The sequence below is a fragment of the Ranitomeya variabilis genome, chromosome 7, assembly GCF_051348905.1.
Source record: "Ranitomeya variabilis isolate aRanVar5 chromosome 7, aRanVar5.hap1, whole genome shotgun sequence".
Classification (NCBI taxonomy): Eukaryota; Metazoa; Chordata; class Amphibia; order Anura; family Dendrobatidae; genus Ranitomeya; species Ranitomeya variabilis.
This window is the reverse complement of record NC_135238.1, coordinates 239,411,188-239,435,773: the sequence shown is the minus strand read 5'-3', so window position 1 is coordinate 239,435,773 and position 24,586 is coordinate 239,411,188. Positions and strand designations below refer to the sequence as shown.

General features: G+C 45.0%; 1 protein-coding gene across 4 annotated transcripts in view; it reads right to left on the bottom strand.

The window, feature by feature from the left end:
• GLI2 (GLI family zinc finger 2) overlaps window positions 1–24,586 on the bottom strand; it is a 154,781-nt gene that overhangs the window by 18,944 nt on the left and 111,251 nt on the right. For 3 of the 4 annotated variants that reach the window (XR_013217880.1, XM_077273287.1, XM_077273288.1), the window contains exons 3-5: window positions 22,459–22,567; window positions 10,065–10,264; window positions 4,303–4,494 (exon numbers count right to left, since the gene is read on the bottom strand). Coding sequence is in view for 3 of the 4 variants with exons in the window: in XM_077273287.1 (XP_077129402.1) it covers window positions 4,303–4,494; window positions 10,065–10,264; window positions 22,459–22,567 (501 nt within the window). In the remaining variant the exon portion in view is untranslated. Of the gene's footprint in view, window positions 1–4,302; window positions 4,495–10,064; window positions 10,265–22,458; window positions 22,568–22,743; window positions 22,851–24,586 lie in introns of those variants that run through there. The other variant, XM_077273289.1, reaches the window with a different exon arrangement.

The window sequence follows — 24,586 nt, the reverse complement described above, 5'->3', positions numbered from 1 at the left end:
AGCTCCCTGTATACAGAGATACATAAGATCCTGTCTGCAGCCACCACTAGGAGGAGCTCCCTGTATACACAGATACATAAGATCCTGCCTGCAGCCACCACTAGGGGGAGCTCAGCCACCACTAGGGGGAGCTCCCTGTATACAGAGATACATGATAAGATCCTGCCTGCAGTCACCACTAGGGGAGCTCCCTGTATATAGATATACATGATAAGATCCTGCCTGCAGTCACCACTAGGGGAGCTCCCTGTATACAGAGATACACGATAAGATCCTGTCTGCAGCCACCACTAGGGGGAGCTCCCTGTATACACAGATACACAAGATCCTGTCTGCAGCCACCACTAGGGGGAGCTCCCTGTATACAGAGATACATGATAAGATCCTGTCTGCAGTCACCACTAGGGGAGCTCCCTGTATATAGATATACATGATAAGATCCTGCCTGCAGTCACCACTAGGGGAGCTCCCTGTATACAGAGATACATGATAAGATCCTGTCTGCAGCCACCACTAGGGGGAACTCCCTGTATACAGAGATACACGATAAGATCCTGTCTGCAGCCACCACTAGGGGGAGCTCCCTGTATACACAGATACACAAGATCCTGTCTGCAGCCACCACTAGGGGGAGCTCCCTGTATACAGAGATACATGATAAGATCCTGTCTGCAGTCACCACTAGGGGGAGCTCCCTGTATACAGAGATACATGATAAGATCCTGTCTGCAGTCACCACTAGGGGAGCTCCCTGTATATAGATATACATGATAAGATCCTGCCTGCAGTCACCACTAGGGGAGCTCCCTGTATACAGAGATACATGATAAGATCCTGTCTGCAGTCACCACTAGGGGAGCTCCCTGTATACAGAGATACATAAGATCCTGTCTGCAGCCACCACTAGGAGGAGCTCCCTGTATACAGAGATACATGATAAGATCCTGCCTGCAGCCACCACTAGGGGGAGCTCCCTGTATACAGAGATACATGATAAGATCCTGCCTGCAGTCACCACTAGGGGAGCTCCCTGTATATAGATATACATGATAAGATCCTGCCTGCAGTCACCACTAGGGGAGCTCCCTGTATACAGAGATACACGATAAGATCCTGTCTGCAGCCACCACTAGGGGGAGCTCCCTGTATACACAGATACACAAGATCCTGTCTGCAGCCACCACTAGGGGGAGCTCCCTGTATACAGAGATACATGATAAGATCCTGTCTGCAGTCACCACTAGGGGGAGCTCCCTGTAAATAGAGATACATAAGATCCTGTCTGCAGCCACCACTAGGGGGAGCTCCCTGTATACACAGATACACAAGATCCTGTCTGCAGCCACCACTAGGGGGAGCTCCCTGTATACAGAGATACATAAGATCCTGTCTGCAGCCACCACTAGGGAGAGCTCCCTGTATACAGAGAAACATGATAAGATCATGTCTGCAGCCACCACTAGGGGGAGCTAACTGTATAAAGAGATACATGATAAGATCCTGTCTGCAGTCACCACTAGGGGGAGCTCCCTGTATACAGAGATACATGATAAGATGCTGTCTGCAGTCACCGCTAGGGGGAGCTCCCTGTATACAGAGATACATGATAAGATACTGTCTGCAGTCACCACTAGTGGGAGCTCCCTGTATACAGAGATACATGATAAGATCCTGTCTGCAGTCACCACTAGGGGGAGCTCCCTGTATACAGAGATACATGATAAGATCCTGTCTGCAGTCACCACTAGGGGGAGCTCCCTGTATACAGAGATACATGATAAGATCCTGTCTGCAGTCACCACTAGGGGGAGCTCCCTGTATACAGAGATACATGATAAGATCCTGTCTGCAGCCACCACTAGGGGGAGCTCCCTGTATACAGAGATACATGATAAGATCCTGTCTGCAGTCACCACTAGGGGCAGCTCCCTGTATACAGAGATACATGATAAGATCCTGTCTGCAGCCACCACTAGGGGGAGCTCCCTGTATACAGAGATACATGATAAGATCCTGTCTGCAGTCACCACTAGGGGGAGCTCCCTGTATACAGAGATACATGATAAGATCCTGTCTGCAGTCACCACTAGTGGGAGCTCCCTGTATACAGAGGTACACGATAAGACCCTGTGTGCAGCCGCCACTAGGGGGAGCTCCCTGTATACAGAGATACATGATTAAGATCCTGTCTGCAGTCACCACTAGGGGGAGCTCCCTGTATACAGAGATACATGATAAGATCCTGTCTGCAGTCACCACTAGGGGGAGCTCCCTGTATACAGAGATACATGATAAGATCCTGTCTGCAGTCACCACTAGGGGGAGCTCCCTGTATACAGAGATACATGATAAGATCCTGTCTGCAGCCACCACTAGGGGGAGCTCCCTGTATACAGAGATACATGATAAGATCCTGTCTGCAGTCACCACTAGGGGCAGCTCCCTGTATACAGAGATACATGATAAGATCCTGTCTGCAGTCACCACTAGGGGGAGCTCCCTGTATATAGAGATACATGATAAGATTCTGCCTGCAGCCACCACTAGGGGGAGCTCCCTGTATACAGAGATACATGATAAGATTCTGCCTGCAGCCACCACTAGGGGGAGCTCCCATATGACTTTTCCTATATAGGAAAATACAAGTTTTCTGCTGCTTCGGTAAAAAGCTTTTTCATCTGAGATGTAAAAACAGTTTTCAAAAGAAGCCAAAACTGAGTCCATTTTACATTGACGACTTTCCTTCCCGTTTTCTGCCTACGCCCTGATCTGACAGTAATGAGGCGGCGATCAGACATTTATGTTGTAGGTTTCCTCCTGAGATCGCTCTGGATAATGGCTCCTTTCTCCGCTCTCCACTTCGACCATAATGAACCCCATATCCCAACTCCTCACACTTGCTGGAGAGGAACTGACAGCTCTCAGTGTTTGCTCCAAACCCCACAGATGATTCCTGGACTCCGATCCTAAAATGATTTTAAATACTTATACTTGTCAGAATGGTTTATAGATTGTAGAAATCCAGCGAGACTGAGAGCATGAGAAATACTCAGCGCTAAACACTGAGATCTGGGACCCGTCACCCCCGGATTAAGGTCATGAGCTGCGCCTGCCGGCTGCCCAACGAGCGCTGACAGCTAGACGTCTTTACTGAAGGGGATTTCTGGGTTTATTGTAAATAAATTCTGCAACTTTCTAACTTTCTTTGTGATTAAGTTCCTTATAATTTTCAATATCTCTGCTTGCTGTGCGCCCATGGGACCAGAAAAAAAGGCTAAAAACCCAGAGAGTTGTAAGGTTTCTCAGAGCTCAGAGTTTACCAGGCACTGATACATTGTAACAAGCTATCAAAGGAGATACACTTGAGCAGCTGCCTGTTTAGCTCACAAGTGAATACATTGTAGCAAACACTGTGAAGTATCGGTCGGGTCTGGTTAAACTTGGGGTAAATAAGAGATCTTGAAAACTGTGAGAAATGGAATTGTGATGCACAGGAGAAAGCTCCAGAACTTTTCTTTATAAAAGTATTAGATATAATGAAGGCAAATACAGAACAAGGAGAAAACTGCAGCTTCTAGCATTTATAGTGACAGCTGCATTCTCTGTTATCAGCCATTACACAGCAGCCTTCTGTGAGACGTCGTGTGACTGGTGGGAGACATTGCTAACACAACTGCACTTTTATAAGATCTGGACTGTGACTGGCCCTTTAATATTATTTCTATTGCAGCAGCAGAAAAGAGGTTAATTAAAGGATAATTTAACACTCCGTTCTCTCCTGGACTCACATTTTCCGCCTGCGCCCAGATCTGGGTTTTAGTCCTAATCCGGTTGTGATGTTATTGTAAGTAATGACTGAGATGACAATTAAAGTAAACTGCGGCCGCTCTGCGCTGGCAAGAAGTCGCTCCGCGCACGTGACAAGTGTGCATCCGGAGAGCGGGGTCGTACGAGGCCGCACGGTGTACAGGATGTTAATGAGATCAGCTGAGGACCCCCGGAAACAAGAGGCCGGGGATCGGGCCTGACCACGACTGCGACTAGACCTGTCCAAAGCGGACGGAACCGCGAGGTTAAAGGGCGACTCCACCCCAAGGAAAAACAAACTTACGGATACTGACAGTGAATTCTAGAAATTATTGCATCATCTATCTATTATCTATCTATTATTTATCTATCTATTATCTATATTATTTATTTATTATCTATCTATTATCTATCTACAGTATCTATCCAGTTATCTCTATGTAGTAATCTATTATCTATCCATCCATCTATCCATCATGTACAGGGTGAACTTACCATCCATAGGAGTCAGGTAATCATGAAGGTGGCCCACGCTCCCCGCAGCTCCCGTCTGTAGTAGGAGCTCTCCGTAGGGACTGGGGTGTCCGGCCAGCAGCGTCATCTGGTGGTAATAATCGGCAGGGTTGACGCCAGGTGGCGGGGGTGCAATTCCAAAGATGCCTCTTTCTTTTAAGTGCTCATGGGCCACTGTGAGGAAAGAGCAGAGCAGGGTTACCAGGTGAGTCTTGCACTTCTCTACCCCATTTGGAAATATTTTGGAAGGTTGAAGAATGGAGACTGGGAGTGTTTGTTCAGCCAGACAATGGCCACCGGATGGACGCTGGATAATATCTCCATTTTCATCCCAGAAATGCGGCTCTGAGGTTATTTTTAGAAGGTTCTCATAATGGGGTCTTGACATTGACAGATATGCCCCTCCAACCACAAACAACCAAAACACAAGGAAAGCACAAAGCATCACTACAACACGTCATTAATATCAATGGTTACATTTTATAATACTAATAGTCACATTGTAAATATTTACATAAAGTAAATTATAGAATAGAAATTGAAACAAAAATAGGACTGGATACAATGTGTCCCCACTGAATGTGCGGCTTGGTGCTATTGTTATATTTACAATGTAAATTAATTTTTAATAGTTGTAAAGAAAAAGTAAAAATTAGATAAAATTATGCTTTAAAACATATATACAGGTGATTCTCCCAAAATTAGAATATCATCAAAAATCATTATCTCAGTAAATTAGAATAATTAACAATAAACACCTGTAAAGGCTCCTAAGTGTTTATAAAGGTTCCTTAGTCTGTTTCAGTATCTCCACAATCATGGGGAAGACTACTGACCTGACAGATGTCCAGAAGGCTGACACCAGTCACTGACACACTCCACAAGGAGGGGAAGCCACAAAAGGTCATTGGTAAAGAAGCCGCTGTTCACAGAGTCCTGGATCCAAGTATATTAATTTAAAGTGGAGTGGAAGGAAAAAGTGTGGCAGGAAAAGGTGCACAAGTAACCGGGATAACCGCAGCCTTGAAAGGATTGTTAAGAAAAGGCCATTCAGTAATGTGGGGGAGATTCACAAGGAGTGGACTGCTGCTGGAGTCATTGCTTCACCACACACAGACGTCTCCAGGACATGGGCTACAAGTGTCACATTCCTTGTGTCAGGCCACTCATGACCAATAGACAACGCCAGAAGCGTCTATTGTGGATTTTGACATGTGTTTAGGATGATTATCCATTTGTAGAATTTGTTGAAATTTCATTGAATCCATTCTTCCCTCTTCCCGTGAAATGTTCACTAGTGCCTTTGGCTACAACACAACCCCAAAGAGTGACTGATCCAGACCATGCTTAATGATTGGCGAAATGTTAATTTCCTGCAATTCTGGGCCCTTTTTTCTCTACACATACCTTTGATCATTGTGGCCCAAGAGTTCTATTTTAATATCATCAGTTCTTTTGCATACTACTTAAGATGAATTTAGAATTTTATGGTGAGGACGTTGGAGAGGTTTTCTTCTGATGACTCATCCATGAAGGCCATATTTGTGCAGATGTCTCTGAACAGCAGAACAATGTACCACAACTCCAGAGTCTGATAAATCTTTCTGAACGTTTTTTGCACTCAAGCGGGAGTTCTGATTCGCCTCCCTAGCAATCCTACGAGCAGCTCTCACTGAAATTTTGCTTGGTCTTCCAGACCTTATCTTGACCTCCAGTGTTCCTGATAACAGCCATTTGTTAATTACATTTCAAGCTGAGGAATGTGCAACTTGAAAACACTTTGCTATCTTCTTATAGTCTTCTCCTACTTTGTGGACTACATCATTTTCATTCTCAGAGTGCTCGGCAGTTGCTTAGAAGAACCCATGGCTGCTGGTTTTTGGCACAAGGTTAGAGGAGGCTGGGTTTTTATAAAGCTGGAAATTTGCATCACCTGGCGTTTCCTAACGATGATAGTGAACGAGCCATAACCCTAACAGGATAATTAAAGTCTGAAACCTCAGTTAACGTAATCTGAGCACACAAATCTCTAAGGGTGCCCAAACTTTTGCATCTGCCCATTTTCCTTTTGTAAATTTCAAAATGTAAAAAATTACTCTAAAAAATAACGGTTCACAATAACAGTAATTTTGACCAGGGGTGTACAGAGAATCCACCCAGTGATGCCAGTGTAGGCTGTGGCTTATAAGTTTAGCTGCTGCCTGCAATGATAAAGGTTGTGGGTTTGATTCCCGATGTGACCAGATCACAAGAAAGCAGAGAATTGTGTAATATGTAAGTGTGTGCAGAGAGATGCCGGCTTCTCCCCCCGATGAGGAGCTACGGAGTGATGAAGACGCCCAAAGAAGACATGGCACAGAGAGAGAGAAGTGAGTATTCGGAGTCGGGATAAAGCCCCGATGTGCCGGGACGGTGCTAGGACGTGTCCCCAGAGAACATGCCGATTCTCCGCTGCCCTGACATCATCTGTTGGAATGAATTGGGAAGACGAAACCTCTGCGGTAATTTGTATGGACATCGCTAGAAACTAATGTGATTTTATCACCAGGCGAAACTCTAGTGAGATCAGGATCATATACAGGACGACACCAGTGTGAACGCGGCCTCGCTACACAATATCATTTTATGGAATGGAAAAGATAAAGTTGCAGATTTTATAGCCAAACTTGTAACATTGTAGAAATGTATGTGTGATATCACTATAGAGGGGGCGGCTGTGAGAACCCCCCCATCCTGTAGGAAACTTCTAAACGGCCTCGTTAATGTCGCCTCCACTCTCCGTGATGCTGAGGAGACACACTTGGGCCTGGAGATGTGTTGGACGCGGCGAGTCTCGGCGTCTGGCTCCCTGAATCTCTGCACTTTGCCAGAGACAATTATAGAAATTCTCACAGCTGCAAATCCTCAAAACTCCATCCAGAGAGGAGCGAGGGGGCGGCGAACCCGGAGGAAAAATAAATAGTGTCACCCTCTGTCCAAATCCATTCAAGGAGAAAATGTTCAAGGCTGAGAACATGGACGAAGCCTCGTAGATGGTGATGAAACGTGCGGGCAGATGGGAGGCCAATGTTATTAACCAACCTCCGCTGCAGGTTTTACAAGATACTGAGGCCAAAAATGAAGAACCTTTAAGACAAACTTCCAAGTCTCGGCCATTAGGTAAACATTCTAGCCTCACTTTTCTAACCTTCGACCTGTTGGGCTGTGTACACAATACCGGCCACTTCTTGGTGAATCTGCCCCGAGGCCTCCAGAACTTGCCCATGTCATCAATATTTGCGATAGGGAAAAGCTCATTGGTGTAGGGGAGTGTCTATCACTAGAGGATCTGCCCTGTTCTGCAATAGACAGATGTTGTGAAAGGACACTGTGTAATACTTCATATCCCCTGTGGGGGCACTGCAGAGAAATGTACCACGTACTGCCAGGGTCCTTACAGATCCCAGCTGATTGGGGGGGATCTCAGGAGGATCAGCAGATCCCAGAGGAGCCTTCTGACTAGAAGGGAAAGTCAAAATAGGAAAACTCCTGTATATGGTCGTCTCACTAAACCAACAAGTGCCACCATGCCCTATTGAAGTAATTTGATGTGAGGATGGTACTTCAAATGGGACCCCTCAGAGCCACAGCGGAGGGGCACTAACAAAGGTCTCCTCCTGATATGGAGCCCCATTCATGGTTGACCATCCATTTGAATATCTGGCATGTAAGTTCACGTTTACATCCCATTAATTGATCGCTGGAGGTTTCTGAAGATCAACGCGTGGCAATGACGTGATTACCGGTCGACTTTCATATAAAAACGGTTGTCTTATTAGAGGCGTTCGCCTAAAATGACATGTGTGCCATAAATATAGGGGCTGCCGACCGATGCCAAGAACAGAGGGACTTGTTCCAGCAGGGAGGTGGGCACTGGATGCTCTTGGGCATTGTGGGGGGTAACTGTTCCTTTTTCATAGATTTGCTCTGGACCTTATATAAAATATATGGTTTGTACCCTGGACCTGACTGGCGGCTCGGAGGCCTGTAACACCCTGGACCTGACTGGCGGCTCGGAGGCCTGTAACACGCTGGACCTGACTGGCGGCTCGGAGGCCTGTAACACCCTGGACCTGACTGGCGGCTCGGAGGCCTGTAACACCCTGGACCTGACTGGCGGCTCGGAGGCCTGTAACATCCTGGACCTGACTGGCGTCTTGGGGGCCTGTAACACCCTGGACCTGACTGGCGGCTCGGAGGCCTGTAACACCCTGGACCTGACTGGCGGCTCGGAGGCCTGTAACATCCTGGACCTGACTGGCGTCTTGGGGGCCTGTAACACCCTGGACCTGACTGGCGGCTCGGAGGCCTGTAACATCCTAGACCTGACTGGCAGCTCGGAGGCCTGTAACACCCTGGACCTGACTGGCGTCTTGGGGGCCTGTAACACCCTGGACCTGACTGGTGGCTCGGAGGCCTGTAACATCCTAGACCTGACTGGCGGCTCGGAGGCCTGTAACATCCTAGACCTGACTGGCAGCTCGGAGGCCTGTAACACCCTGGACCTGACTGGCGTCTTGGGGGTCTGTAACACCCTGGACCTGACTGGCGGCTCGGAGGCCTGTAACACCCTGGACCTGACTCGCGGCTCGGAGGCCTGTAACACCCTGGACCTGACTGGCGTCTTGGGGGCCTGTAACACCCTGGACCTGACTGGCGGCTCGGAGGCCTGTAACACCCTGGACCTGACTGGCGGCTCGGAGGCCTGTAACACCCTGGACCTGACTGGCGTCTTGGGGGCCTGTAACATCCTAGACCTGACTGGCGGCTCGGGGGCTTGTAACTCCCTGGACCTGACTGGTGGCTCAGGGGGTCTGTAACACCATGGACCTGACGGGCGGCTCAGGGGCTTGTAACACCCTGGACCTGACGGGCGGCTCGGAGGCCTGTAACACCCTGGACCTGACTGGCGTTTTGGGGGCCTGTAACATCCTAGACCTGACTGGCGGCTCGGGGGCTTGTAACTCCCTGGACCTGACTGGTGGCTCAGGGGGTCTGTAACACCATGGACCTGACGGGCGGCTCAGGGGCTTGTAACACCCTGGACCTGACGGGCGGCTCGGAGGCCTGTAACACCCTGGACCTGACTGGCGTTTTGGGGGCCTGTAACATCCTAGACCTGACTGGCGGCTCGGGGGCTTGTAACTCCCTGGACCTGACTGGTGGCTCAGGGGGTCTGTAACACCATGGACCTGACGGGCGGCTCAGGGGCTTGTAACACCCTGGACCTGACGGGCGGCTCGGGGGCCTGTAACACCCTGGACCTGACTGGTGGCTCGGGGGCCTGTAACACCCTGGACCTGACGGGCGGCTCGGGGGCCTGTAACACCCTGGACCTGACTGGTGGCTCGGGGGCTTGTAACACCCTGGACCTGACGGGCGGCTCGGGGGCTTGTAACTCCCTGGACCTGACTGGTGGCTCGGGGGCCTGTAACTCCCTGGACCTGACTGGCGGCTCGGGGGCCTGTAACACCCTGGACCTGACTGATGGGTCGGAGGCTTGTAACACCTTGGACCACCTGAAGTCTCCATGATTAACTATTTAATGGTCACATCCAGATTAGTGAAGCAAAGCTGAATCATTGGGGAAACGTTTCCACCATCTTCACATTCTCCACTTGCTGTCAGTGAATGGAAACTATATTTAAAGTTTACAAATCTGCACACATTAGATCATTGTCACTGAATTCTCTGGAGTCACCTACCTTCCGCGGGGCTCAGCCCCCTGGCAGCGGAGATCATGGACAGGGTGGGACTTCCATGGACAGATCGCAGGTAATGCTCCATGTGCGGGCTCACATAATGATGGGTGTGATTGAGATCTGTGGTGGTGCCCACTGGGTGAGGAGACAGGCGGATGAGGGAGATGTCAGAGATGACGGGACTGCCAGTGAGGCCTGGAGGACTGGGAAGAAAAACAGCAGATCATTGCCAAGCCACAGTATACTCAGACGTAAATACCCAGGTTATAACATCTGTACATATATAACTATACACAGAAGATACCCAGGTTATACCGGCTGTACATATATAATTATATAGAGAAGATACCCAGGTTATACCAACTGTACATATATAATTATATACAGAAGATACCCAGGTTATACCAGCTGTACATATATAATTATATACAGGAGATGCTCAGGTTATAGCAGCTGTACATATATAACTATATACAGAAGATACCCAGGTTATATCAGCTGTACATATATAATTATATACAGGAGATGCCCAGGTTATACCAGCTGTACATATATAATTATATACAGGAGATGCCCAGGTTATAGCAGCTGTACATATATAACTATATACAGAAGATACCCAGGTTATATCAGCTGTACATATATAATTATATACAGGCGATGCCCAGGTTATACCAGCTGTACATATATAATTATATACACTCACCGGCCACTTTATTAGGTACACCTGTCCAACTTCTTGTTAACACTTAATTTCTAATCAGCCAATCACATGGCGGCAACTCAGTGCATTTAGGCATGTAGACATGGTCAAGACAATCTCCTGCAGTTCAAACCGAGCATCAGTATGGGGAAGAAAGGTGATTTGAGTGCCTTTGAACGTGGCATGGTTGTTGGTGCCAGAAGGGCTGGTCTGAGTATTTCAGAAACTGCTGATCTACTGGGATTTTCACGCACAACCATCTCTAGGGTTTACAGAGAATGGTCCGAAAAAGAAAAACAATCCAGTGAGCGGCAGTTCTGTGGGCGGAAATGCCTTGTTGATGCCAGAGGTCAGAGGAGAATGGGCAGACTGGTTCGAGCTGATAGAAAGGCAACAGTGACTCAAATCGCCACCCGTTACAACCAAGGTAGGCCTAAGAGCATCTCTGAACGCACAGTGCGTCGAACTTTGAGGCAGATGGGCTACAGCAGCAGAAGACCACACCGGGTACCACTCCTTTCAGCTAAGAACAGGAAACTGAGGCTACAATTTGTACAAGCTCATCGAAATTGGACAGTAGAAGATTGGAAAAACGTTGCTTGGTCTGATGAGTCTCGATTTCTGCTGCGACATTCGGATGGTAGGGTCAGAATTTGGCGTAAACAACATGAAAGCATGGATCCATCCTGCCTTGTATGGAGCATCTTTGGGATGTGCAGCCGACAAATCTGCGGCAACTGTGCGATGCCATCATGTCAATATGGACCAAAATCTCTGAGGAATGCTTCCAGCACCTTGTTGAATCTATGCCACGAAGAATTGAGGCAGTTCTGAAGGCAAAAGGGGGTCCAACCCGTTACTAGCATGGTGTACCTAATAAAGTGGCCGGTGAGTGTATATAATTATATACAGGAGATGCCCAGGTTATATCAGCTGTACATATATAATTATATACAGGAGATACCCAGGTTATACCAGCTGTACATGTATAATTATATACAGGAGATGCCCAGGTTATACCAGCTGTACATGTATAATTATATACAGGAGATACCCAGGTTATACCGGCTGTACATATATAATTATATACAGGAGATACCGATGTTATACCAGCTGTACATATATAATTATATACAGGAGATGCCCAGATTATACCAGCTGTACATATATAATTATATACAGGAGATACCCAGGTTATACCAGTTGTACATATATAATTATATACAGGAGATGCCCAGGTTATATCAGCTGTACATATATAATTATATACAGGAGAAGCCCAGGTTATACCGGCTGTACATATATAATTATATACAGGAGATGCCCAGCTTATACCAGCTGTACATATATAATTATATACAGCAGATGCCCAGGTTATACCAGTTGTACATATATAATTATATACAGGAGATGCCCAGGTTATACCAGTTGTACATATATAATTATATACAGAAGATACCCAGGTTATATCAGCTGTACATATATAATTATATACAGGAGAAGCCCAGGTTATACCGGCTGTACATATATAATTATATACAGCAGATGCCCAGGTTATATCAGCTGTACATATATAATTATATACAGAAGATACCCAGGTTATATCAGCTGTACATATATAATTATATACAGGAGATGCCCAGGTTATATCAGCTGTACATATATAATTATATACAGAAGATACCCAGGTTATATCAGCTGTACATATATAATTATATACAGGAGATGCCCAGCTTATACCAGCTGTACATATATAATTATATACAGAAGATACCCAGGTTATATCAGCTGTACATATATAATTATATACAGGAGAAGCCCAGGTTATACCGGCTGTACATATATAATTATATACAGCAGATGCCCAGGTTATATCAGCTGTACATATATAATTATATACAGAAGATACCCAGGTTATATCAGCTGTACATATATAATTATATACAGGAGATGCCCAGCTTATACCAGCTGTACATATATAATTATATACAGCAGATGCCCAGGTTATATCAGCTGTACATATATAATTATATACAGAAGATACCCAGGTTATATCAGCTGTACATATATAATTATATACAGGAGATGCCCAGCTTATACCAGCTGTACATATATAATTATATACAGCAGATGCCCAGGTTATACCAGCTGTACATATATAATTATATACAGGAGATGCCCAGGTTATACCAGTTGTACATATATAATTATATACAGAAGATACCCAGGTTATATCAGCTGTACATATATAATTATATACAGGAGAAGCCCAGGTTATACCGGCTGTACATATATAATTATATACAGCAGATGCCCAGGTTATATCAGCTGTACATATATAATTATATACAGAAGATACCCAGGTTATATCAGCTGTACATATATAATTATATACAGGAGAAGCCCAAGTTATACCGGCTGTACATATATAATTATATACAGGAGATGCCCAGGTTATACCAGCTGTACATATATAATTATATACAGGAGATACCCAGGTTATATCAGCTGTACATATATAATTATATACAGAAGATACCCAGGTTATATCAGCTGTACATACAGTGGTGTTCAAAAGTCCTGCATAGGCATAGGATAAATTGATTTTTCAAGTTTTAAACGTTTTCTGTAGAATATCTTCAATGCTAATATGACACATTATATATGGTTTTGTTCAGAATACAATTTTGCATTCTCTCCCTGTAATATTTTTAGCTTTTGAAGCAGTTTTGCCTGATATTATTGCAACAATATGGGAATTGAAAGCACAACTAAATATTGTACAGCTTCAGATCTAAAATTAGCCAATCACAGATGAGGTTCTTGTGACCAATCATAACCTGGATATGGCAGCCAATCACATTACATCACATCTGCTGCTTTGTTTGTTTGTTTTATCTGTTGGTCTATCTAGTGAATCATACTGTAGAGTTTTATGATGGGAGCCTTCAGATTTTTGTCAGCGGAGGATCGTGTGCGAGTTGTGGTGCTACATGAAGAGGGTTATACTGGCCCCCAGATCGCAAGGAAGGTCGGCTGTAATCAGAGTACAGTCGTAAGAATTTTGCAGAAACATAAGCAGCTTGGAATTACCCAGGACAGGCCCAGATCTGGTCGGCCCAGAAAGTCAACTAAAAGGGAGGATAGAGTACTCATAAGAACATCCCTTGCCAATCGAAAACTCACCTCTCCTCAGCTTCTGCGAGAATGGCAAGAAAAGTGCAATATTGAGGTAGCAACATCAGCTGTTAGGAAGAGATGTTTGGAAGCAGGATTGAGAGGGTGCAAGGCCCGAAAGAAGCCATTGATGACCGCCATACAAAGACAAAGGAGAAAACTGTGGGCATTGAAATATTTAAAATGGAGGAAGGAGGAGTGGGAAAAAGTGCTATTTAGTGATGAAAGCACTTTCTGCATTTTAGGAAATGATGGCAAGTCTTATGTGAGAAGGTTCCCACATGAAGAGCACAAGCCAGAGTGTTTGAGCTTCTCTGTGAAACATCCGATGAAAGTAATGGTCTGGGGCTGTATGGCAGCCAATGGTGTTGGAAGGCTTCATATTGTGGAGGGTATGGTTAATGCAAAAAAATACATAAACATCCTTAATAAGAAAATGCTTCCTTCTGCTCAACACCTCTTTTCAGGGGATTACATCTTCCAGGATGATAATGCTCCTTGTCACAGAGCTAAGACAGTAACGGAAAGGAAAAAAAAGAACAAGGTGGCTACTATTGACTGGCCAGCTCAGTCCCCGGACCTCAATCCAATTGAAAATTTGTGGCACAAGGTATCATTAGAGATATCTAGAAAACAGCCAAGGACCAAGAGTGAGTTGATTGAGGCTCTGATACAGGCCTGGAACCACATCATCACTCGTGAACATCTGCAGAAGCTTGTTCACTCAATGCCACAGAGATGCAAGCTGGTGCTCAAGAGCAAACGCTGGCCAATAAAGTATTAGAAGCTAAAGATGCACTCTAAAGGCCCTTTTCAGGACTCTGAATTAAATAAAAAATAATAAATCTTAAAAAGTTAAATTTAAGTCTGTGTTACCTTGCATTGGAAGTTAATGAACTTAGAAACCTGTTCACCATTCTACACACTGTACTGGTGTAGGTATGGTTATGCTGTAAAAAAAATTATCAAAAAATGCGCATACCATAACAATTTATACACTTGGGACATTCAAAAATGAGTATGGCATACAATGAGGGATTACAAAAACATATATGTCCCACCAGTTTCACTGTAGAGATGCAGAAGTATGAAACATATAGTTTTCTTCACGCCTATGCAGGACTTTTGAACACCATTGTATATAATGTATATAATTATATACAGGAGATGCCCAGGTTATACCAGTTGTACATAAATAATTATATACAGAAGATACCCAGGTTATATCAGCTGTACATATATAATTATATAAAGGAGATGCCCAGGTTATACCGGCTATACATATAGAATTATATACAGGAGATGCCCAGGTTATATCAGCTGTACATATATAATTATATACAGGAGATGCCCAGGTTATACCAGTTGTACATAAATAATTATATACAGAAGATACCCAGGTTATATCAGCTGTACATATATAATTATATAAAGGAGATGCCCAGGTTATACCGGCTGTACATATATAATTATATACAGGAGATGCCCAGGTGATACCAGCTGTACATATAGAATTATATACAGGAGATGCCCAGGTTATACCGGCTGTACATATATAATTATATACAGGAGATGCCCAGGTTATACCGGCTGTACATATATAATTATATACAGGAAATACCCAGGTTATACCAGCTGTACATATATAATAATATACAGGAGATGCCCAGGTTATACCAGCTGTACATATATATTATATACAGGAGATGCCCAGGTGATACCAGCTGTACATATAGAATTATATACAGGAGATGCCCAGGTTATACCAGCTGTACATATATAATTATACACATGGTTGACTATATATTAGAGGCTGTACATATATAATTATATACAGGAGATGCTCAGGTTATACCGGCTGTACATATATAATTATATACAGGAGATGCCCAGGTTATAGCAGCTGTACATATATAATTATTTACAGGTGATAGCCAGGTTATAGCCGTTGTACATATATAATTATATACAGGAGATACCCAGGTTATAGCAGCTGTACATATAGAATTATATACAGGAGATGCCCAGGTTATACCAGCTGTACATATATAATCGTATACAGGAGATGCCCAGGTTATACCCTCTGTACATATAGAATTATACACAGGATATGCCCAGGTTATACCAGCTGTACATATATAATCGTATACAGGAGATGCCCAGGTTATACCGGCTGCACATATATAATTATATACAGGAGATGCCCAGGTTATACCAGCTGTACATATATAATTATATACAGGAGATGCCCAGGTTATACCAGCTGTACATATATAATTATATACAGGAGATGCCCAGGTTATACCAGCTGTACATATATAATTATATACAGGAGATGCCCAGGTTATACCAGCTGTACATATATAATTATATACAGGAGATGCCCAGGTTATACCAGCTGTACATATATAATTATATACAGGAGATGCCCAGGTTATACCAGCTGTACATATAGAATTATATACAGGAGATGCCCAGGTTATACCAGCTGTACATATATAATTACAGTGGGGCAAAAAAGTATTTAGTCAGTCAGCAATAGTGCAAGTTCCACCACTTAAAAAGATGAGAGGCGTCTGTAATTTACATCATAGGTAGACCTCAACTATGGGAGACAAACTGAGAAATAAAAATCCAGAAAATCACATTGTCTGTTTTTTTTATCATTTTATTTGCATATTATGGTGGAAAATAAGTATTTGGTCAGAAACAAACAATCCAGATTTCTGGCTCTCACAGACCTGTAACTTCTTCTTTAAGAGTCTCCTCTTTCCTCCACTCATTACCTGTAGTAATGGCACCTGTTTAAACTTGTTATCAGTATAAAAAGACACCTGTGCACACCCTCAAACAGTCTGACTCCAAACTCCACTATGGTGAAGACCAAAGAGCTATCAAAGGACACCAGAAACAAAATTGTAGTCCTGCACCAGGCTGGGAAGACTGAATCTGCAATAGCCAACCAGCTTGGAGTGAAGAAATCAACAGTGGGAGCAATAATTAGAAAATGGAAGACATTCAAGACCACTGATAATCTCCCTCGATCTGGGGCTCCACGCAAAATCCCACCCCGTGGGGTCAGAATGATCACAAGAACGGTGAGCAAAAATCCCAGAACCACGCGGGGGGACCTAGTGAATGAACTGCAGAGAGCTGGGACCAATGTAACAAGGCCTACCATAAGTAACACACTACGCCACCATGGACTCAGATCCTGCAGTGCCAGACGTGTCCCACTGCTTAAGCCAGTACATGTCCGGGCCCGTCTGAAGTTTGCTAGAGAGCATTTGGATGATCCAGAGGAGTTTTGGGAGAATGTCCTATGGTCTGATGAAGCCAAACTGGAACTGTTTGGTAGAAACACAACTTGTCGTGTTTGGAGGAAAAAGAATACTGAGTTGCATCCATCAAACACCATACCTACTGTAAAGCATGGTGGTGGAAACATCATGCTTTGGGGCTGTTTCTCTGCAAAGGGGCCAGGACGACTGATCCGGGTACATGAAAGAATGAATGGGGCCATGTATCGTGAGATTTTGAGTGCAAACCTCCTTCCATCAGCAAGGGCATTGAAGATGAAACGTGGCTGGGTCTTTCAACATGACAATGATCCAAAGCACACCGCCAGGGCAACGAAGGAGTGGCTTCGTAAGAAGCATTTCAAGGTCCTGGAGTGGCCTAGCCAGTCTCCAGATCTCAACCCTATAGAAAACCTTTGGAGGGAGTTGAAAGTCCGTGTTGCCAAGCGAAAAGCCAAAAACATCACTGCTCTAGAGGAGATCTGCATGGAGGAATGGGCCAACATACCAACAACAGTGTGTGGCAACCTTGTGAAGACTTACAGAAAACGTTTGACCTCTGTCATTGCCAACAAAGGATATATTACAAAGTATTGAGATGAAATTTTGTTTCTGACCAAATACTTATTTTCCACCAGAATATGCAAATAAAATGATAAAAAAACAGACAATGTGATTTTCTGGATTTTTTTTTCTCAGTTTGTCTCCCATAGTTGAGGTCTACCTATGATGTAAATTACAGACGCCTCTCATCTTTTTAAGTGGTGGAACTTGCACTATTGCTGACTGACTAAATACTTTTTTGCCCCACTGTATATACAGGAGATACCCAGGTTATACCAGCTGTACATATAGAATCATATACAGGAGATGCCCAGGTTATACCGGCTGTACATGTATAATTATATACAGGAGATACCCAGGTTATACCAGCTGTACATATAGAATCATATACAGGAGATGCCCAGGTTATACCCTCTGTACATATAGAATTATACACTATATATTAGAGGCTGCACATATAGAATTGTGCCCGCGGTGCTGATACGCGGCTGTGGCTGGAGATGGCAGCGGGCGCGGGTGGTATGGCCGGTACCAGCTGACATCCGTGTACATTGCAGCCAGAATGCTTTGTAGTAGCAGATGTGAGCTGATGTTGCCCAGCTGGAGTCGGGCAGAACGGGGAATTAATGCCCATTAATGTGTAACAGAGACGTTGCCTTGTCTGCGGCACTCACAAATCTGGCAGCATCGGCCACTTAAAGAGACAGGCCGGCACTTGACATCTAAATGTGACTGCGATTGCAGTGACACTCTGGCAGTTCTCATGTTTCATTATATGGAGTCTGACAACTGCGGAGAAAGAATAACAAAATATTAAATCTGTTCTCCTAATAATCAGTCTGCAGAGGAAATGATCACATGAAGCGGCAAGAACGCCACCGCGGACACTGCGCTCCATAGTATTGATCCAGTATGTCTGATAATCCAACACTTGTACTAACAGGTGACGATTTGCTACAATTCGATACAATCTAGACAAACCTCCCCAGACTGATCTTATGATATCTCACAGCTGAGGGTCTGTTTCTGTTGTATCTGGTCTAGACAATGTTCTATAAGGCCACATTTACAAGATCAGTATTTGGTCAGTATTTTCTATCCGTATTTGTAGCCAAAACCAGGAGTGGGTGATAAATACAGAAGTGGTGACGTATTTCTATTATACTTTCCCTCTGATTGTTCCACTTCTGGTTTTGGCTACAAAAACTGATGTAAAATACTGACCAAATACTGATAGTGTGAACGTGGAGTAACAATAATTCACAAGTCAGTATTTTGCATCAGTGTTTGTATGCCAAAGCCAGGAATGCAACTTACCAAGAACAACTGTAAGTGAAAGACTGACACTTGTTCTGTGCTTTGGAGACCCTCCTGGTTTTGGCATACAAATACTGATGAAGTAACAATAAAACATACTGATGTGTGAATGAGGCCTGAACTAGAATACTTGGACTCCAGACTGATACAATGTAAGGGCTGTCCCACACGTCCAGATAATTCCGGTACCGGAATAAATCGGTACCGGAGTTATCCGTGTCCGTGTGCCTGGGAACTCACGGAGGCCATACCTGCGGCACACGTGTGCCGCCCGTATGGCGAGTGGGTACCACACGGAGCGTGTGGTACCCACTCTGCATGGTGCTGAAGCTGCTGAAGCTGCGATTCATATCCTCTCTGCAGTAACGTTTGCTGCAGAGAAAATATGAAGAATAGTGTTAAAAATAAAGATTTAGGTGTCCGCCGCCCCCCCACCCCCTGTGCGCCCCCCCCGCTGGTCAGAAAATACTTACCCGGGTCCCCCGTCGGCTGTCGCTCCTTCTTGGTCTTGCCGCGGCTTCTCCTGCATGCGGTCACGTGGGCCCGATCATTTACAGTCATGAATATGTGGCTCCACCTCCATAGCGGCGGAGCCGACTATTCATGATTGTAATTGATCGGCCCCACGTGACCGCATACAGTAGGAGGCGCGGCCAGACCAGGAAGGAGCGACAGCCGACGGGGGACCCGGATAAGTATTTTCTGACCAGCGGGGGGGCGCACAGGGGGTGGGGGGGCGGCGGACACCTAAATCTTTATTTTTAACACTATTCTTCATATTTTCTCTATAGCAAACGCTGCTACAGGGAAGATATGAATACCGGCTTCAGCACCATGTGGGGGGGACAGCGCTTACTGTAGCGCTGTCTCCGGCACGCACACGGACCCCAGACGGAGAATGTCCGTGTGAGGTCCGTGTTTTACGCGGACCCATTGACTCTATTGGGTCCGTGTAAAACGTGCGCTCCCACGAACACTGACATGTCTCCGTGTTTGGCACACGGAGACACGGTCCGCAAAAAATCAATGACATCTGAACAGATGCATTGATTTTTATGTGTCTACGTGTGTCAGTGTCTCCGGTACGTGAGGAAACTGTCACCTCACGTACCGGAGCCACTGACGTGTGAAACCGGCCTAAGAGCGCAGACAAAATGAAACAAACTATCAGGACTACAGAATTGTACTGTTGATGTCATTATTTCACTGACGATTGTCTGGTTTAGATACAATTGTAGCAAATCCTAATCATATAAACAACAATGTTTCCATTCTCAAACAGCAAGCAGTGAGCTTTATATTGATGTCAAATAAAGTGGACCAAAAATGTTGCATGCTTATTTGCAAACAACTTACATTAAAAACTTCAATTTTTTCTTGACACTCTCACAAAGCTGAAGTGGTTGGAAGTGGGCATGTTCTTCCTGGATAAGTTCACGCTATATATTTACAGACACATCTTTTTTTGCTGAAAAATCTGAAAATAATGCAAAGTTTGGCACAAGTCTAGGTTCCATTTACCAACTTTAAGACAGGTCCAAATGCCCCAAAATTACTAAATGGCGCAAATCTCTTGAACCATCTTTTTTAAGACTAGAGAAAGAAATGCTGGTGCTAATAAATGTGGGCTACCTTATAAATGTGGGCTACCTCTACCCTGCAGCTGGCCAGTGGCCGTCCACTAACGGCCTGTGGTTGCAGCTGGATGCTGACGTATGAAATGATTGAAAGTTCCGGATAAGGGATCCATCATCTTGTGTGATAAATCGCTGCATCGATGATCCCGCAATCTCCCGGAGTCCACATGTAAATCTGCCCTAATTACTTACTGCAGCTTGATTGAGACTAATTTACCGCAGGAGGAATATCGCTGTTACAGGAGGTAATTAAGTCGGAATGTTCTGTAATTAACACAAGTGACATTTCCCGCGTGTAAACATGGAGCGGTGCAGAGCATCATCCTGCAGAAGATGAAACCCCCCACTATTACATTCAGGCCATGGTGGAATCAGTGTGACAATGTATCACCGCGGGGGTGATGGTTCTGCAACAATGTAACACTGTCACCCAGAGCAGAACTCATGAGTAACGCACGGACCGGATCATGCTTGGTACAAAGGGACACAACCTCATGGCGGTTCTCCGGACAGGGAATGGGCAGACAAGGAGGACACTTGGATTTCCTGACTATAGTGACAAATTAAAGGGGTTTTCAACTTTGAAAAAAGTAATCCCCAAATGATTACACAAAATTAAACTACTAAACACAGGCGGTTTTCGCCTTCCCATGGTCCAGCACTGATCTGCTCTGTGTATCATATTCACTGTCAGCCGCAGAGATCTTGTGTCCTGAGATGTGACAATCCGGGACGGGCGACATGTCACCGCCTGCTGCCGCCCCTATGACCGGCACCGCGCGCGGCCACGCTACATTGGCTGTAATTAGGTGAGCAGACGCCGACACTCAGGATGTGGGGGTGATGTATGAGGGTCCGAGGAACAATCACATTAATCATCAGCGCCAACAACCAGGCTCCAAATACAACTGGGAAATGGGTTGAGGGGTCCAACACTCCGCACAAAGAAAGGACAGCGCCGGGCGTAAAGGGTTAACTCTGAAATATATGTCACATAGCAACCCCACCAATAGTGAGGCTGCAAATCATGAATATGTGATAATAAAAATAATCTTTTTCATATAGCACTAACATATTCCGTAGCGCACACACACAGTATCATCGCTGTCCACAATCTACATTCCCTATCAGTATGTCTTTGGAATATGGGAGGAAACTGGAGAACCCGGAGGAAACCCACGAAACATGGAGAGAACATACAAACTCCCTGCTGATGTTGTCCTTGGTGGGATTTGAACCCAGGACTCCAGCGCTGCAAGGCTGCAGTGCTAACCACTGAGCCACCATACAGTGCTAACCACTGAACCACCATACAGTGCTAGCCACTGAGCCACCATACAGTGCTAACCACTGAGCCACCATACAGTGCTAACCACTGAGCCACCATACAGTGCTAACCACTGAGCCACCATACAGTGCTAACCACTGAGCCACCATACAGTGCTAACCACTGAGCCACCATACAGTGCTAACCACTGAGCCACCGTGCTGCCCTATGTCATCGGTGATGTCACCACTAGGGGCGGGGCTGACAACCTCTCGCACAGATGTATGGGCAGGTTGTCAGCAGTAATAGATGAGGGGCGGGGCTGTAGTATAAGGGGTGTGGTCTCATCATTATATCAGTGATGTCACCACTAGGGGCAGGGCCGACAACCTCTCACATGTACACAGGCTGGTTGTCAGCAGTACAGACTTACCCATGGATGGCGTGGACGGCGTGGCTCTCGTAGTGATATCGTCCCTCTTGGTGCCGGATGTCAATAGGGAACGGAGTGTGGAATGTGGGGAAGAGATGATGCGCTGCGTCTACAGAGAAGGAAACAGCGGGAATTAGAAGAAACCGTGGCCAGGAAATGGCTACATATAAATGTAATTAATAATTGTATTTCTATAGCACCGACATATTCCACAGCGTTGTACAAAAAGCAGAGTTGTGTACAGACAATAATGACATCACAAAGTAACAGAGAGGTCACCATTACTTGATACAATGTTTCCATCTGTGAATATCATCTTGTAATCTGGCTCAGATCTGCGGCTTCACATAGAGCCTCCCATACACCCCACGGCTAGGAGGCAGCAGTGACGGGGTTACTAGGGCTGAGTGGGCCGATGATCAGACCCCCAGAATGTGCTGCCCCCTCACAGTCTGGTTCCTGTACAACAATGTGAGGATTTTCTGGCCGAGGATCCAGTGATGCAAACACCTGTCCTCCATTCTCCACCCAGTGCAGCCTCCGAGGCACAGCTGCTGCCGACACTGATAAAGGGGTAGAACATACAGGAGATATCAGAACTGGAGCGTTATAAGAGGGGCTGATATCATTCACATATGGTGTAATGTCTGGGGGTTATATCAGTACTGGAGCGTTATAAGAGGGGCTGATATCAGTCACATATGGTGTAATGTCTGGAGGTTATATCAGTACTGGAGCATTATAAGAGGGGCTGATATCAGTCACATATGGTGTAATGTCTGGAGGTTATATCAGTACTGGAGCGTTATAAGAGGGGCTGATATCAGTCACATATGGTGTAATGTCTGGAGGTTATATCAGTACTGGAGCGTTATAAGAGGGGCTGATATCAGTCACATATGGTGTAATGTCTGGAGGTTATATCAGTACTGGAGCGTTATAAGAGGGGCTGATATCAGTCACATATGGTGTAATGTCTGGAGGTTATATCAGTACTGGAGCGTTATAAGAGGGGCTGATATCAGTCACATATGATGTAATGTCTGGGGGTTATATCAGTACTGGAGCGTTATAAGAGGGGCTGATATCAGTCACATATGGTGTAATGTCTGGAGGTTATATCAGGACTGGAGCGTTATAAGAGGGGCTGATAGTCACATATGGTGTAATGTCTGGAGGATATATCAGTACTGGAGCGTTATAAGAGGGGCTGATATCAGTCACATATAATGTAATGTCTGGGGTTATATCAGTACTGGAGCGTTATAAGAGGGGCTGATATCAGTCACATATGGTGTAATGTCTGGGGGTTATATCAGTACTGGAGCGTTATAAGAGGGGCTGATATCAGTCACATATGGTGTAATGTCTGGAGGTTATGTCAGTACTGGAGCGTTATAAGAGGGGCTGATATCAGTCACATATGGTGTAATGTCTGAAGGTTATATCAGTACTGGAGCGTTATAAGAGGGGCTGATATCAGTCACATATGGTGTAATGTCTGGAAGTTATATCAGTACTGGAGCGTTATAAGAGGGGCTGATATCAGTCACATATGGAGTAATGTCTGGAGGTTATATCAGTACTGGAGCGTTATAAGAGGGGCTGATGTCAGTCACATATGGTGTAATGTCTGGGGGTTATATCAGTACTGGAGCGTTATAAGAGGGGCTGATATCAGTCACATATGGTGTAATGTCTGGGGGTTATATCAGTACTGGAGCGTTATAAGAGGGGCTGATATCAGTCACATATGGTGTAATGTCTGGAGGTTATATCAGTACTGGAGCGTTATAAGAGGGGCTGATATCAGTCACATATGGTGTAATGTCTGGGGGTTATATCAGTACTGGAGCGTTATAAGAGGGGCTGATATCAGTCACATATGGTGTAATGTCTGGGGGTTATATCAGTACTGGAGCGTTATAAGAGGGGCTGATATCAGTCACATATGGTGTAATGTCTGGAGGTTATATCAGTACTGGAGCATTATAAGAGGGGCTGATATCAGTCACATATGGTGTAATGTCTGGAGGTTATATCAGTACTGGAGCGTTATAAGAGGGGCTGATATCAGTCACATATGGTGTAATGTCTGGAGGTTATATCAGTACTGGAGCGTTATAAG